The following is a 14,410-nucleotide window of genomic DNA, read 5'->3' on the forward strand; positions in this document are numbered from 1 at the left end:
CAAGCACAGTGGTTACGTTTCTCACAAGTTTTGCCTTAGCAACCAGAAAGAGGGGACATTGGACATTTTGTTTTCCAAGTGGGAGAATAGAATTGTAAATGGCGTCGTGGTCAATAATGTTAACCCTGCTGTCTGCATAGCATACATCAATATTGGAGTCCAAAGTCTGGTTGAGCAGATTGAGTGCAACTCAAGAAAATGAACTGGTGTGCTCCTTGGTTTACCAGCAGGGTCAGTTGGGTTTCCTTTATGACTGATCTCATTGCCAGTATATAAAGTGGGAGGACACAGTTATTCCACAATAATTAACTTGAAGATGGCACTGTGCCTTCCAATGGCATGAGATTGTGATAAACAACTTGGCGAAACAGTATAAATGTGAAAAAAGGCTGGGGTAAGAGGCACAGGCTGCTGTGGGGACTGCGGTGTGTTTGCCTTTGGTGCAATGATGCTGCAATTGCAGATTCCCCTTGTGAAGCTGGTAGGGTTGCTGCTCTGGCTGCATGTCCTGCCCTGGACTGAGGGTGGTAAAGTGCTGGTGGTATTCGTGGATGGAAGCCCCTGGTTCACCCTGCTGGATGTTGTGCGGGAGCTCCACGCCCGAGGTCACCAAGCTGTGGTCCTTGCACCAGAGGTGAATCCGCTCATCAAAGGAGAGGACTTCTTCACCCTGCAAACCTTACCTACTTCTTACTCCCGAGAGCAATTTGATCATAATTTCAAACGCCATCTACACATGTTCTTTGAGACCCAGAATATTCTGAAGAATTTTTTGGACAATGTTGAAACCATGAGATACGCTTTTGAATTTTATTATGGCATCTGCTCAGAGCTTCTGCACAACAAATCTTTGATCAGGCAGTTGAATGAGAGTTCCTTTGATGTGGTCCTAACGGATCCTGCCTTACTGTGTGGAGCGCTGCTGGCTAAGTACCTGTCAGTTCCTGCAGTGTTCACTTTGCGTTTTATTCCCTGTGACCTGGACTTTGAGGCCACGCAGTGTCCCCACCCTTTCTCATATATTCCCAGACTCATGACAATGAACTCAGACCACATGACCTTCCTGCAGAGGGTCAAGAACATGCTCTTTCCTTTGCCACAGAGCTACATTTGCCATGTGTTGTATGATTCATTCCAAACCCTTGCATCTGAGCTTTTTCAGAGAGAGGTGTCCTTGATGGACATCTTCAGCCATGCTTCTGTGTGGCTGTTCCGAGGAGACTTTGTGCTGGACTACCCCAGGCCCATCATGCCCAACATGGTCTTCATTGGGGGCATCAACTGTGCCAAGAGGAAGCCACTCTCTCAGGTCTGTATTGCTGCTTTTCTGCCATCTGTGCTTCAGTTAGAAAAAATTCCATAGAGAAAGTTCTAACTTCTTCCCTTATCTACTCATCGTTCTAAAGAGTTCACCTTATTCTTCTGAGAGTTAAAGGGAGAGGATTTGTGAAGGTGTTCACATGTGCTGTTACTTGAGATTTCTTTGTCCCTGACATGCACGGCATACAGGGCAGCGTTTGCCACAAGATAGGCGTAATTGTGTGATTGCACCCGATGTGTCCATGTTCATTGCACCCTGTTCCTATGTGTGTGATTTCCTGTGTCTAATAGGTGTAGAGGTTTAAGTCATGAACTCAATTGTCATGGGTATTTACTGCAAATTTTCAAAAAACTTTTAAGAAGATTTACAATTTGAATGTTTTGACATTCTAGTTTTCATTAGGAAGTGTGTGGGATTTAATTTGAATTCCAGGCTCTTGCCATGCACAAAGGTAGGAACCGAGTTTGCTAAGTGTGTAAGGTAATTGTTTGGATGTTCAGAAGCAAACACATACACACACATGAGGATGGGTTGCTCCACACAAAGAGATTCCCACCACAGGTGTGCATTGATCCAGTAAGAGAAATGGGGTGTTGCAGAGAAGGAGAGAGAACACGCCAGCTGTCCTGGAAGAGAGAGCTCCCCTAGTTGTGGTCCTCTTTTTGAAATGAGGGGAGAGCCCCTATAGACGTAATGTAATGAGATACCAGTAAATTCCAAATGAATCTCCACTGGTTGTTTCATGGCACCTTCGCTCAAGTCCCAGATGAAACAGATGAATTCTGGGCACGTGGGCATTTTGATTGACAAGTAGGAGGCTAGGAGGATGGGCTCAGGACCTATGACATTCAGCTCAGTAGACCACATCTTAAAGAAAGTGCTGTCGACGTTTTCCCATTCTGCAAGACATTGCCTCTGAATAAGTGGGTAGCATGTATTATGTTGAGGCACATTCCTGCTATTAACTATCATCCTGTGACAGTTTTTATTGTGAAAGGACATGAAATTTTATTTAACACTTTATCTTGGTTTGTTGACATGGTGCAGTGGTGTTTGTCTTTTATCTGATTTGCATGTGTGAAACCATCCTTGCATGCCTGGAGTAAACTCCACTTGATGATAGGCTGCACATTTAGGGATATCCAGTGGGATTCAATTGGCTGCTGTTTTGTTGATTTTCTTATCAATGCTCATTGGGATATTCATCTATAATTTTCTTCTGTTGTATCTTGATCTGCCTAACCTCCACTTCATTTGTTTGGAATCATTTGAGGAATTGATGTTAATTTTTCGTTACAGTTATGGGAAAAATCTGCAGTGAAGTCCTGGTCTTATCTTTTTTAGGATCATTTTTACCATTGAGTTAGTCCAGACCTTGTTTCTTGTCAATTCTATGCATTTCCATGGTTCAATTTTAGTTCTTTCTATGACCTAGAAATTTATTCATTTCCTCTAAATTTTGTGTTTGTGCACCTGACATATCTGGGGAGTATGCCAACATTACTGTGTGGCTTTTGTAGTAAGAGTGTTTTTCCCCAAGTTGTGATTTTATGTCTGTGTGCTGTAGTGAGTCTAGTTCCTGTTGGAGGCCTTCAGGTTGTCTCTTTTTTTTTAAGGTTAGGACATGTTTATTTTTTAAATATATTTTTATTTTGAATTTTGAATTATGTGGTACAATTTTGTGTAGGCTGGGATTCCTCCCCCAAACTCCCACCCCCATCAGGTTTTTCCCATTTTGTTACAATAATGTAGTCCTTCATAAGGAATCATAATTCCATCAATCTCTTATTTAAGTATACCCCGACATTGATGGTACAGACAGTGTCTGACAGTCCAGCATTGTCTACACATGTCCAACAGTTTCATTTGGAATCCATATTTCATCTGGATGCAGGGATGCATGTTCCATTATACCCCCACATCTGTATATGATATACCCCAGTACTCCATCACTATATGTTACCATAAGTGAGAAGCCATGAAACAAGGTCAACAACTGGTATGAGTTAGAACAGTCACAACAACAACAACAACAACAACATCAACAACAAATTATTGTACCATGAAAAAAAAATGCACCACTGAGTAACCAACACATGAGTGACAAAAAGGAAACACAGAAGCTTCTTGGGAAAATGATGCCATCGTATAATTCATGAGCCCATGATGAATTTGACTAGAGAAAAGAGATTATTTGGAATGAATCAAACATCAAAACACATTGGATACAGCCAAAAAAAGCAAACAATCAAAAAACAGTATGGATTGGACTATTGGAGTTACACTTTCCATGTTGGTTTCCTTATATAAGAGAGAATATATGGTATTTGTTCTTTTGTGATTGACTCATTTCACTGAGCATAATGGTCTCTAGTTGGGACCACCTGATTGTAAATAGAATAATTTCATTCTTCCTAGTAGCTGAATAATATTCCATGGAGTAGATGTACCATAGTTTCGTTAACCGCTCTTCCTTGGACACACATCTGGATTGTTTCCATATCTTTGCTATTGTAGATTGTGCTGCTGCAAATATAGGATTACAGATCCCCTTCTCACATGCAGATTTCACTTCTATTGGGTATATTCTTAGGAGCGGGCTGGCTGGGTCATATGGCAGGTTTATTTGCAATTCTCCATGCACTCTCCATACTGATTTCCACAGTGGTTGTACTAGCCTGCACTCCCACCAGCAGTGAAGGAGGGTGCCTTTCTCCCCACATCCATGCCAGCAGATGTTGTTAGTTGAGTTCTGAATGTAGGCCAGTCTCACTGGAGTTAGGTGGTACCTCAACGTGGTTTTCATTTGTATCTCTCTTACAGCAAGGGAGCCTGAGCATCTTTTCATATGTCTGTTAGCCATTTGAATCTGTTCTTTTGAGAAATGTCTGTTCATTTCTTTTGCCCATTTTGTAACAGGTTTTTTTTATTTTTTTTTTTCTGTCCCTGGGTTTCTGAGGCTCTTTGTAAATCCTGGATATTAGTCCCCTATCACTTGTGTAATATGCAAAAATTTTCTCCCATTCTGTTGGTTGCTTCTTTGTTAATTGTTTCCTTTGCTGTATAGAAGCTTTTTAGTTTTATGTAGTCCCATTTGTTCCTTTTGGATTTGATTGCCTTTGCTTTTGGTGTCTTTCTAAGAAGTCTTTCCCTGTTGCTATATCTAGGAGTGTGTTTCCTATGTTTTCCTTTAATAGTTTGATTGTTTCTGGGTGTAGATTTAGGTCCTTGATCCATTTAGAGTTAAGTTTCGTATAATGTGACAGGTGCGGGTCCTGCTTCTTAATTCTGCAGACTGCTATCCAGTTGTCCCAACAGCATTTGTTGAATAGACCTGGATTTTTGCCTGGATTGTTTTCAGTTTTCTTGTCAAAGATTAGTTGATTATACTTGTGTGGGCTCCCTTCTGGTGTTTCTATTCTGTTCCAATGATCTTCTTCTCTGTTTCTGTACCACTACCAGACGGTTTTGATAAGCACTGCTCTGTAGTATGTCTTGAGGTCTGGAATTGTGATTCCTCCAGCCTGATTTCTATTTTTCAGGATAGTTTAGGCTATTCTTGGTCTTCTGTGATTCCAGATGAACTTTTGTATTATCTTTTCTATTTCTGAGAAGAAAGTTGTTGGCATTTTCATTGGGATTGCATTGAATCTGTATATTGCTTTTGGTAATATGGTCATTTTGATAATGTTGGTCCTGCCAATCCAGGAACAACATGGTAAGGTTCTCCATTTTCAAGGTCTTCTTCAATTTCCTTTTGAAATGATTTATAGTTTTCATCATAGAGGTCTTTCACATATTTAGTTAGCTTAATTCCTAGGTATTTAAGATTCCTGTCTTCTATTTTAAAGGGGACTGTACGTACAATTTCTTTCTCATCTATGGAATTACTTGCATACACTACTGCCATCGATTTGTGTTCATTAATTTTGTATCCTGCTACTCTGCCAAAGTCTCTTATGCGTTCCAATAGTCTCTTGACTGAATCTTTTGATTCTCCTATGTAGAGAATCATGTCGTCTGCAAATAGCGATAATTTCAATTCCTCCTTTCCAATTTGTATTCCTTTAATTGCTTTTTCTTGCCTAATAGCTCTGGTAAGGACTTCCAATACTATATTGAAGAGCAGTGGTGATAGTGGACATCCCTGTCTAGTTCCAGATTTTAGTGGGAAGGCTTCCAATCTTTCTCCATTTAGTATGATGCTGGCATTGGGTTTTTCGTAAATTGCTTTGATTGTGTTATAGAATGTTCCTTCTATGATTATCTTGTTTAAGGTTTTCAGCATGAAGTGGTGTTGGTTTTTATCAAATGCCTTCTCTGCATCTATTGAGAGGATCATATGGTTTTTATTTTTCAATTTGTTGATGTGATGTATCACATTTATTGTTTTGCGGATGTTGAACCATCCCTGCATGCTTGGGATGAATTCCAACTGGTCCAGGTGAATGATCTTCCTGATGTGTTGTTGGATCCTGTTGGCTAGTATTTTATTGAAGATCTTTGTATCTATGTTCATCAAGGATATCGGTCTGTAGTTCTCTTTTTCTGTTGTTTCTCTATCTGGCTTTGTTATTAACGTGGTATTAGCTTCATAGAAAGAGCTTGGAAGGACTGCCTCTCTTTCTATTGCTTAAAAAGGCTGGTGTAGGATTGGGGTAAGTTCCTTTTGAAATGTTTGGTAGAATTCAGCAGTGAAGCCCTCTGGTCCAGGACTTTTCTTGTTTGGGAGGGCTTTAATTACTGATTCAATCTCAGTGCGTGTTATTGGACTGTTTAGATTGTTAATTGCTTCTTGATTCAACTTTGGTGGATTTTATGTGTCCAAAAATCTATTCATCTCCTCTAGGTTTTCTGATTTGTGCGCATAGAGTTGCTTGTAATCGTTCCTGATGATTCTTTGTATTTCTGAGGTATCTGTTGTTATATCTCCTTTCTCATCTCTGACACGTATTTTCTCCCTCTTTTTTTTTTTTTTTTGATTAGTTGGGCTAGTGGGGAGTCTATTTTGTTGATGTTCTTAAAGAACCAGCTCTTTGATTGATTGAGCTTATGTATAGTTCTCTTGGTCTCTATTTGGTTTATTTCCTCCCTTATTTTGATGCTTTCTTTCCTACTAATCTTGGGATTGTCCTTCAGCTATTCCTTCAGCTGTAAGGTTAGCTGATCTACTTGGTGCTTTTCTAGTTTCTCGACATAAGCACTGATTGAAATGAACTTTCTTCTTAGCACCACCTTGATTGTGTCCCATAAGTTTTGATATGTTGTGTTGATGCCTTCATTTGTTTTAAGCAATTTTTTAATTTCCCCTTTGGTTTCCTCTCTAACCCACTGCTCATTTAGTAACATATTATTCAGTCTTCATGTGTTTGCAAGTCTTCCTTGGCGTTTCGACTTCTTGGTCTCTAGCTTCATTCCTTGATGGTCTGAGAAGATGTATGGCATGATTTCCACTTTTCACAATGTGCTGAGGCTTGTTTTGTAATCTATAACATGATCAATTCTGGAGAAGGTTCCATGTACTGATGAAAAAAAGTGTATTCTCTGTCTGTAGGATGAAATGTTCGATAGATGTCAACTAAGTCCATTTGCTCTGGAGTTTAGGTGAGTTCTGTTGTTTCTTTGCTGAGTGTCTGGTTTTTTGATCTGTCCATTGATATTATTGGGATATTAAGGTCTCCCTCTATGATCGTATTGGAGTCTATTTCTCCCTTTAAACCTGTTAATATTTGTTTCACGTAGCTAGATGCTTTGGCATTTGGCGCATATACATTTATTATGCTGATCTCTTCTTGCTTTGATCATTATGTGGTATCCTTCTTCATCTCTTTACATCAAAGTTGATGTCATCTGATAGAAGAATGGCTACACCTGCACGTCTTTCCTTACCATTTGCTTGGAATATCTTTTTCCATCCTTTCACTTTCAATTTCCTCTGATCTTTGTTGGTGAGATGTGTCTTCTGTAAGCAGCAGATAGCTGGATTTTGTTTTTGATCCAGTCCTCTGATCTATGGCGTTTGACTGATGAGTTTAAGCCATTTACATTCAGCGTTATTATGGATAAGGGGCAGTTTGTTCCTGTCATTTTGGTGATGTATTGTTCTATGATTGAATCTTATTAGCCTCTTACTGAGATGTTCTCCACATTTGTCTCTGTTTTTGGTTGTTGCTATTTCTTTTTTCTTTCATGGGAACATCCTTGAGTATCATTTGCAGGGCAGGTTTAGATGAGAAAAAGTCTTGAAGTTTTTCTTTATTGTGGAAGAATTTTATTTCGTTTTCAAAGACAAAGGAGAGCTGTGCAGGATAAGTTATTCTCAGCTGAAAATTTTTCTCTTTTAGAATCTGGAATATGTCACTCTATTCTCTTCTGGCCTGTAGTGTTTCCTCTGAAAGATCAGCTGTGAATTTGATTGGGATTCCTCTATATGTCATTTGATTTTTTTTTTCACGTGCACATTTAAGGATTTTTTTGTTGTTGTTGTTCAACTGAAGAGAGCTTGATTATCATGTGTCGTGGTGAAGTTCGTTTTTGGTCAACTCTTTTAGGAGTTCTGTAACCCTTCTGTATATTGTTTTCCAATTCTTTGCCCAGATTAGGGAAATTTTCCTTTATTACTTCATTGAATAAACCTTTAATCCCAACTTCTCTTTCTGCACCTTCTGGAACTCCCATAACTCTTATGTTGGACCTTTAAATCACATCTTTTAAATCTTCAATACATTTTTTAGCTTGACCCAGCTCTGCTTCCAGCTTTTTGTTTGTTTCTTCATGGTGACAGGAAATATCTTCTAATTCTGAAATTCTTCCTTCTGCCTCATTCATTCTATAGTTTTAATTTGCTTTACTGTGTTCTTAATTTCTGATATATCAGCCTTGATGTGATTTATTACAGTTATTTCTTCTTTGAACTCTTGTTTGTGCTTCTCATTGTTGATCAGCAGCTTTATAACAAGTTTTCTGAGTTCTGTGTCCCCCATTTTCTCAATGTCTTCCTCAGTTAACTCTGAGAGTGGGCGAAGCTTTTGCTCCTTTGCTGGAGAGTCTTCAGTAACATTCATAGTGCCTTTGTCTTTTCTTTTACCTTTTGTAGTTGCCAATCTGGCTGACGAAATCATCTCTAAGGTGTATTACTTACAGGAGTACGAGTTGATTTTTTTTATTTGATCAGTGCCCTAGATCTGGAAAACACAATTGTTGTGAATAATTGCTTTGTTGGCAGCACCGATTTTGTAGGCAGCACTGATCTTGTTGCCCACTGTTGGCTGATAAGTCTGAGTACCTCCTGAAGTTATTTTGGGTTTAGTTGGTGGTGTGCCTTGTCTGGGCTGTTTTTTCTGCAGAGCCTGTGCAGTGCTCTAAGATGGTGGTGATTTTGTTCCCAGCTTAGTTCTTGGGTGACTCAGCTGTCCGCCCTTCAGTGTAACAGTGTCTAGTCCCGTGACACTGATATCTGAGAGCTGCTGAATTAGTGCATGCGCAGTTTACCACTCCTCCTCTTGCAGTTTATCAGTGTTTGGAGCACTTGCCTCAGTGTCCAAGATGGCGCCCGTAGGGGCACCAAAAAAGATCAGGGGGCTGTTGGCCATCAGCTCCAGGGACCACGCAGACCCTGCAGGCTGCAAGGCTGGTGCTGTGGGCTCAGCTCAGTACAATTAGCTAGTAACAAGCCCACTCTGGACCTTCACTTTGGGTCCACATTTGCTGCCCTGCTACCTGAGATGACACCAGGCCATACACTGCTGGAGAATTGCGGCTGTTGGCTTTCAGCTTCAGAGACCACATTGACACTGCAGGGAGTGAAGCTGGTGCTACCTTCTCCAACTGGATCAGCTTCATGTGATCCGCCAGAAATGAGCCTCCTCTGTGCCGCTCAGTCAACTCCACAATCCACCTCTCCACACAAGATGGCACTGAGTCTCCTACTCTTTCTCGCCTGTGGCTGGTCCCAGTCACCCAGCAAGTTTGGCAGGTCCCAGACTGCACTCACCTCCCGAGCTCCCCATGTGGACCCAGGATCCCACCTGGTGGTCACAAGAGGTGTGTGGAGGCCACTGGCTGGTGCCGGAAATGGATCACTGGAGCCTGAATCACTGGAACCTGGATCACTGGGGTGTGAGTTGCTGCTCGCCAACCACTGGTAGGTTTTTCAGTCCACTGCAACACTGCTATCCTGTCGCCACAGCTTCCCTGTGTGCAGGGGGTCTCCAGATATCCCCTGCTTTTTCCCCTGTAATCTGCTTATTGTATTTCACCCTGTCTGAAGATTCTCTGTCTTATCAAACATGTCTGTACCCTATGCCTCCATCTTCAAAATTCCAGGTTGCCTCTTGATAGCCTCTGCTGCTCTGTCAGAACTTGGGGCATGGTGATCTGTAGCTGGGGTAGAGATCACGTCTGCCTCTCAGGCTGTTCTGGGGTGTGGACATGCTGGTGCCCTAGGGCTTGTGAGAGTGGAACAACCACCATGTGGCCCTTCCCCTGGGCATGGGCACCTGTTTGCAGTGTGTACCCAAGGCTGCAGCACTGTGAGACTTTGAGACGCCATGTGGGGGAGAGCCTCCTGCAGAATACAAGGGTAGTACTTAAAGGTGATGCAGCATGGGCAATAATAAGTCCATGAGGGTACACTGGAGGAGGGCTACTCTAGTGGCCAAGGATGCATGGTAGTGGGGACAGGGAATTTATGGACATACCTTGGGTACTTAATTTGCTGGGGTGGTGCCTGAGAGGCACAATACACGTCAAAAGAAAGCAGAAGGCCAGTGTGAAGTCCGAGGTGCTCTTCTGTCAGTCTCTGGTGAGATCTTACTGCTGTTCAATGACCAGTCTCTCCATTGCATCTGTACTACATTCTAGCATAGTCCTGCAAGTATTATGACCCAGTAGGAGTTTTTATTTCGTTGTTTTTATTATCCTTCTCTGAAAGGAAGTGCCAGTCATTGGGCATCTTGGCTGAGCAAAGAGGAAAGTGTTTATAGACTTAGCAAAGATAGAATCTTCCAGCAGAGAAAGTGAATTAGAAGCAGGTGGTTCCTTAGTGCTTAGTCATAATTTGCTGAACAATTGTTCAAAGGGGATTGGCAGGAGAGGAATTGATGAACGTCCAAAATCTCATTTAAAAGTAGAATGAAACACAATGCATGAATAGGGACACTAGTGTGTCCCTGAGAGATAAGCAGGGTCAAAGTATGTGTAAGATTTGAGCAACCCAGCTCAGAATTACCTGGAAGAAGTGGAGGGTGGGGCAGTCATAAACAAAAGGGAGAGGCAGATAGCACGATTATTAACTTGAAGAGAACATAGTACCTTGCAATGGCATGAGATTGTGATAAGCAACCTGGTGATAGCAATACGAAGATTATGAAAGTACAAGTACATATAGGAGACACAGGCTTGTGTGGAGTGTGTGGTGTGCCCTTCTGCTGCGGAGATGATGCTAAAACTGCAGAATCCCCTCCTGGAGCTGGTTGGGCTGCTCTTCTGGATGTGTATCCTGCCCTGGGCTGAGGGCGGCAAGGTGCTGGTGATGCCCATGGATGGAAGCCACTGGCTCAGCATGCTGAAAGTTGTGCAGGAACTCCACACCCGAGGTCATCAAGCTGTGGTCCTTGCACCAGAGGTGAATCTGCACATCAAAGGAGAGGACTTCTTTACTCTGGAAACCTTCCCTACTTCTTACTCCCAAGAGGAATTTGACCATTTATTCCAATACCACAATCAAATGATCTTTAAGACACAAAATCTTCTGAAGACTTTTTTGGAAATGGTTGCAAGCATGAAAAATGCTTCTATGATGCACAGCAGGACTTGCTCGGAGCTGTTGCACAATGAAGCCCTGATCAGACACTTGAATGAGAGCTCATTCAATGTGGTTCTAACTGACCCGATTAATCCATGTGGGGCACTGCTGGCTAAGTACCTATCAGTTCCTGCTGTGTTCTTTTTGCGTGCTGTTCCCTGTGATCTGGACTTTGAAGCCACACAGTGTCCCAACCCTTCCTCGTATATTCCCAGGCTCATGACAACAAACTCAGACCACATGACCTTCCTGCAAAGGGTCAAGAACATGCTCTACCCTTTGGGCATGAAGTACATTTGCCATGTGTTACATAATGCCTATCCAAGCCTTGCATCTGAACTTTTTCAGAGAGAGGTGTCCTTGGTGGACATCCTCAGCCATGCTTCTGTGTGGTTGTTCCGAGGTGATTTTGTGCTGGACTACCCTAGGCCTGTCATGCCCAACATGGTCTTCATTGGGGGCATCAACTGTGCCAACAGGAAGCCACTCTCTCAGGTCTGTATTGCTGCTTTCCTCCCATCAGTTCTCTAGTTAGGAAAAAAATTAAAGGAAATTCTTCTAAGTGCTGCCTTGTCTACTCATCTCGCAAGGAGTTATAATTGTGGGAGTTAAAGGGAGAGGAATTGTGAGAGTGTCCACATGTACTGTTACTAAGGTTCCTCTGGACCTCAGTTGGACTTGGGAAAAGGTGGCATGAAAATATGTATATTGACATTTGTGTTAAATTGAATGAAGTATCATAAAACTGCCATGGGGTCTTATGCCTAAGGAGGCACCTCATGAAAGAAGTCAATAACAAGGGAAGTTCTCTTGCTGCTGAGAGCATTCCTGGAGACAGTGCTTGGAGGCCCTCCCTCTGTCTGCTGCCCAGAAACCTTCTCCTGTGCCCCACTGCTCACTCAAAACAGGTAGCCTTCTCCAGGATTAGAACTGGTGCCCATATGGGATCCCGGGGCATTCAAGGCGCGGAGTTTAGCTGCTAGGCCATGGCGCTCGGCCATATTTGAAGAGTTTTAAAGGGATTGACTGATCATTGAACTACTGGTTTACCCTTCAAATGGTTCCAATGTCAGGGGTTGATCCAGGACAGGGCCCAGAGATAGGAACTCCATTCTGGTCTCCCATGTACGGTAGTGGGGCCTAATCAATGTGGGCTTTGTTTCTGCACACTTGCAGGTATCTGAATCAGAAGTGAAACAACCATGAGTTAAAGCAGTACCCTCTAAGGGGTGCCGTATTACAAGGGATGGCTTGACCCATTATACCACATACAGGGTCCCCGTACTAGTTTAGGCATCGATTTCCCCTGTTGGGCCACTTTTCAGCTCTTCTTCCCTTAGGTATGTGTACTGGGCTCTTTGTTCTGTCACTTCCCCAAAACAGATAGTGGAACAGTCAGGTCCTTGATGATGTCCCACATTTCCCACAAGCTCTCCTCATTCCATTTTCCTTGTTGTTTCTTTTTTCCTGCTCCATGCGGATCATTTCAAATGTTCTATTTCTTCAAACACTCAATTTTTATTATGTTGGATAACATGCTGGCTGTTCAACTTTTCTGTTGCTTTTGTCATTTTACTCATTGTATCTATGATATCAAGGCAATTTATCAAGCTTTTGTTTGTATTTCGTTGTCCAAGTTCTTGCTATTTTTCATATAGTGCTGTTCAAGGGCAATTGAAATGCTTGACAGTATATTCTTAGAATTCACTAATGTTTTGTTCATTATCTTGATATGATCACTTCATTTCTTTAGATGAGTTATTGGAAGTTTCTCTGTTGGAGATGTTGTATTGCCCTGATTTTATATTGTATCTGCTCTTGCATTGCTTTCCGTCTTCCTGTATTTATAGGTGTATTTTGGCAGGGTTAGATGTTGTACAGAAACCTGGAGGCCATGGAGAGCCAGCTGGTGATGACACTGCCAAACAGTTTTTTTTATTATTATATTTTTGACAATCTTTACATAGTTAATTACGGTACAAAAGGTTCAAGTGCTATAGGAAAATGGGTAAGACTATTATTTCCATGTTGTTTCCTTCATGTTTAAAGAGGGGTATTAAGGGAGAAGGTCCACCAATTTCCCACCCTCCCCAGGTCCCGGGTGTAGGGCATGCTCTGAGGTTCTTGCTGAAGTGGTTTTAAGAGTTCTTCAGTTATAAGTCGCTGCCAGTTTTGCTTGATGAGGTCGCCCACTGATTGATATGGTCCATCATAAAGTCTCCGTTTGCTCGATATTTCGCTGCCAACATATAGCTGAGGTGGTTCTGTCTTCTGTCTTTTCTCGGTTAGGGTTCTGAGTCCAGCAGTTCGATTGGGGAGATCTCCAAAGAAACTTTGAGGTATTCCCAGACCAGATTCTTGTATGTTCTAGCAAGTACAGGGCCCGGCACAGTCCATCACCCCGATCTGCTGGTGGTTTCAATTGCTGGGTTGGTTCTGGTTTCAGTCCCGAGTTGCACTGGAACCAATGGGTGTTGCAGTCCAGTCTGGTTCTGCCCAGCACATACTCGGCCCTTACATCAACCAGTGGGAGCTGCAGCCTAGTCGGGGCGACCCACAATAACCCCCTCCAGGCCCGCCCCCTACCCTGATTTGCCAGTATGTGTGGCAGACTAGTCCAGTCTGCCCCGCTTCCCATTTGGCTCTCGTACATGTCAATGGGTATTAAAGCTTAGTTCCATCTAACCAGCTCAACTATCCAGCCCTCATGGATGTTGTTGAGTGCCTCTCTGTCTAGCCAACCCAGCCTCCATCCGAGTTTTCATGCCCTCACGCGGGACTAGTGACCCAGGAAGAGGGGGGAACCCGCTATTTCCCTCCCAGGTCTCTCTCAGTCCCGGTCATGCACTCTTTAGGTGGTTCTGTGATTTGACTTGACAGAATTAGTCCCCAGTGCCAGCATCTGCCACCTGATGCTGTGGCTAAGCCCAAACAACCCTCACCCACTCTAATTTATGCTTGCACCAGCAGGAATAATCCTCCCAGCCTGGCTTTTCCCTGATCTAGTCCACATGCAGTGCACAGGTGTTGTAGCCCTGCTTAGTCTGGTCTGTCCCCATCCCAGGCCACGCTCGCCAGTGGGAGTAGCTGTCCGGCGAGGGGAGCAGCCCCTTAATCCCCCTGCCAGCTCTGCCCCTCCCTTCCTGGATTTTATGTGTGCTGTTTGGGTGCTGCAGTCAAATCCAGTACAGGCAACCTCACCCTGGCATTCCATAATGTGTACTGGTTTTTGTTGTGACCAAACCCAGCTCAACCCACACTCTGTTCTGGTGTTCGGATTTGCC

The 14,410-nt window shown here is 42.8% G+C and overlaps 3 protein-coding genes across 7 annotated transcripts in view; all 3 read left to right on the forward strand.

Moving 5' to 3' along the window:
* Positions 1-14,410, forward strand: part of LOC101533137 (UDP-glucuronosyltransferase 1-6) — a 181,184-nt gene that overhangs the window by 83,218 nt on the left and 83,556 nt on the right. The window lies entirely within an intron of this gene.
* Positions 423-1,467, forward strand: LOC131480406 (UDP-glucuronosyltransferase 1A4-like). Its single transcript, XM_058665148.1, has one exon. It carries the CDS (start codon positions 446-448, stop codon positions 1,361-1,363), a length of 918 nt encoding a protein of 305 aa, XP_058521131.1. The 5' UTR covers positions 423-445; the 3' UTR covers positions 1,364-1,467.
* On the forward strand, positions 10,758-11,802 carry LOC131480407 (UDP-glucuronosyltransferase 1A4-like). Its single transcript, XM_058665149.1, has one exon. It carries the CDS (start codon positions 10,758-10,760, stop codon positions 11,655-11,657), a length of 900 nt encoding a protein of 299 aa, XP_058521132.1. The 3' UTR covers positions 11,658-11,802.

Source organism: Ochotona princeps, chromosome 5 (genome assembly GCF_030435755.1).
Source record: "Ochotona princeps isolate mOchPri1 chromosome 5, mOchPri1.hap1, whole genome shotgun sequence".
NCBI classification, from domain to species: domain Eukaryota; kingdom Metazoa; phylum Chordata; class Mammalia; order Lagomorpha; family Ochotonidae; genus Ochotona; species Ochotona princeps.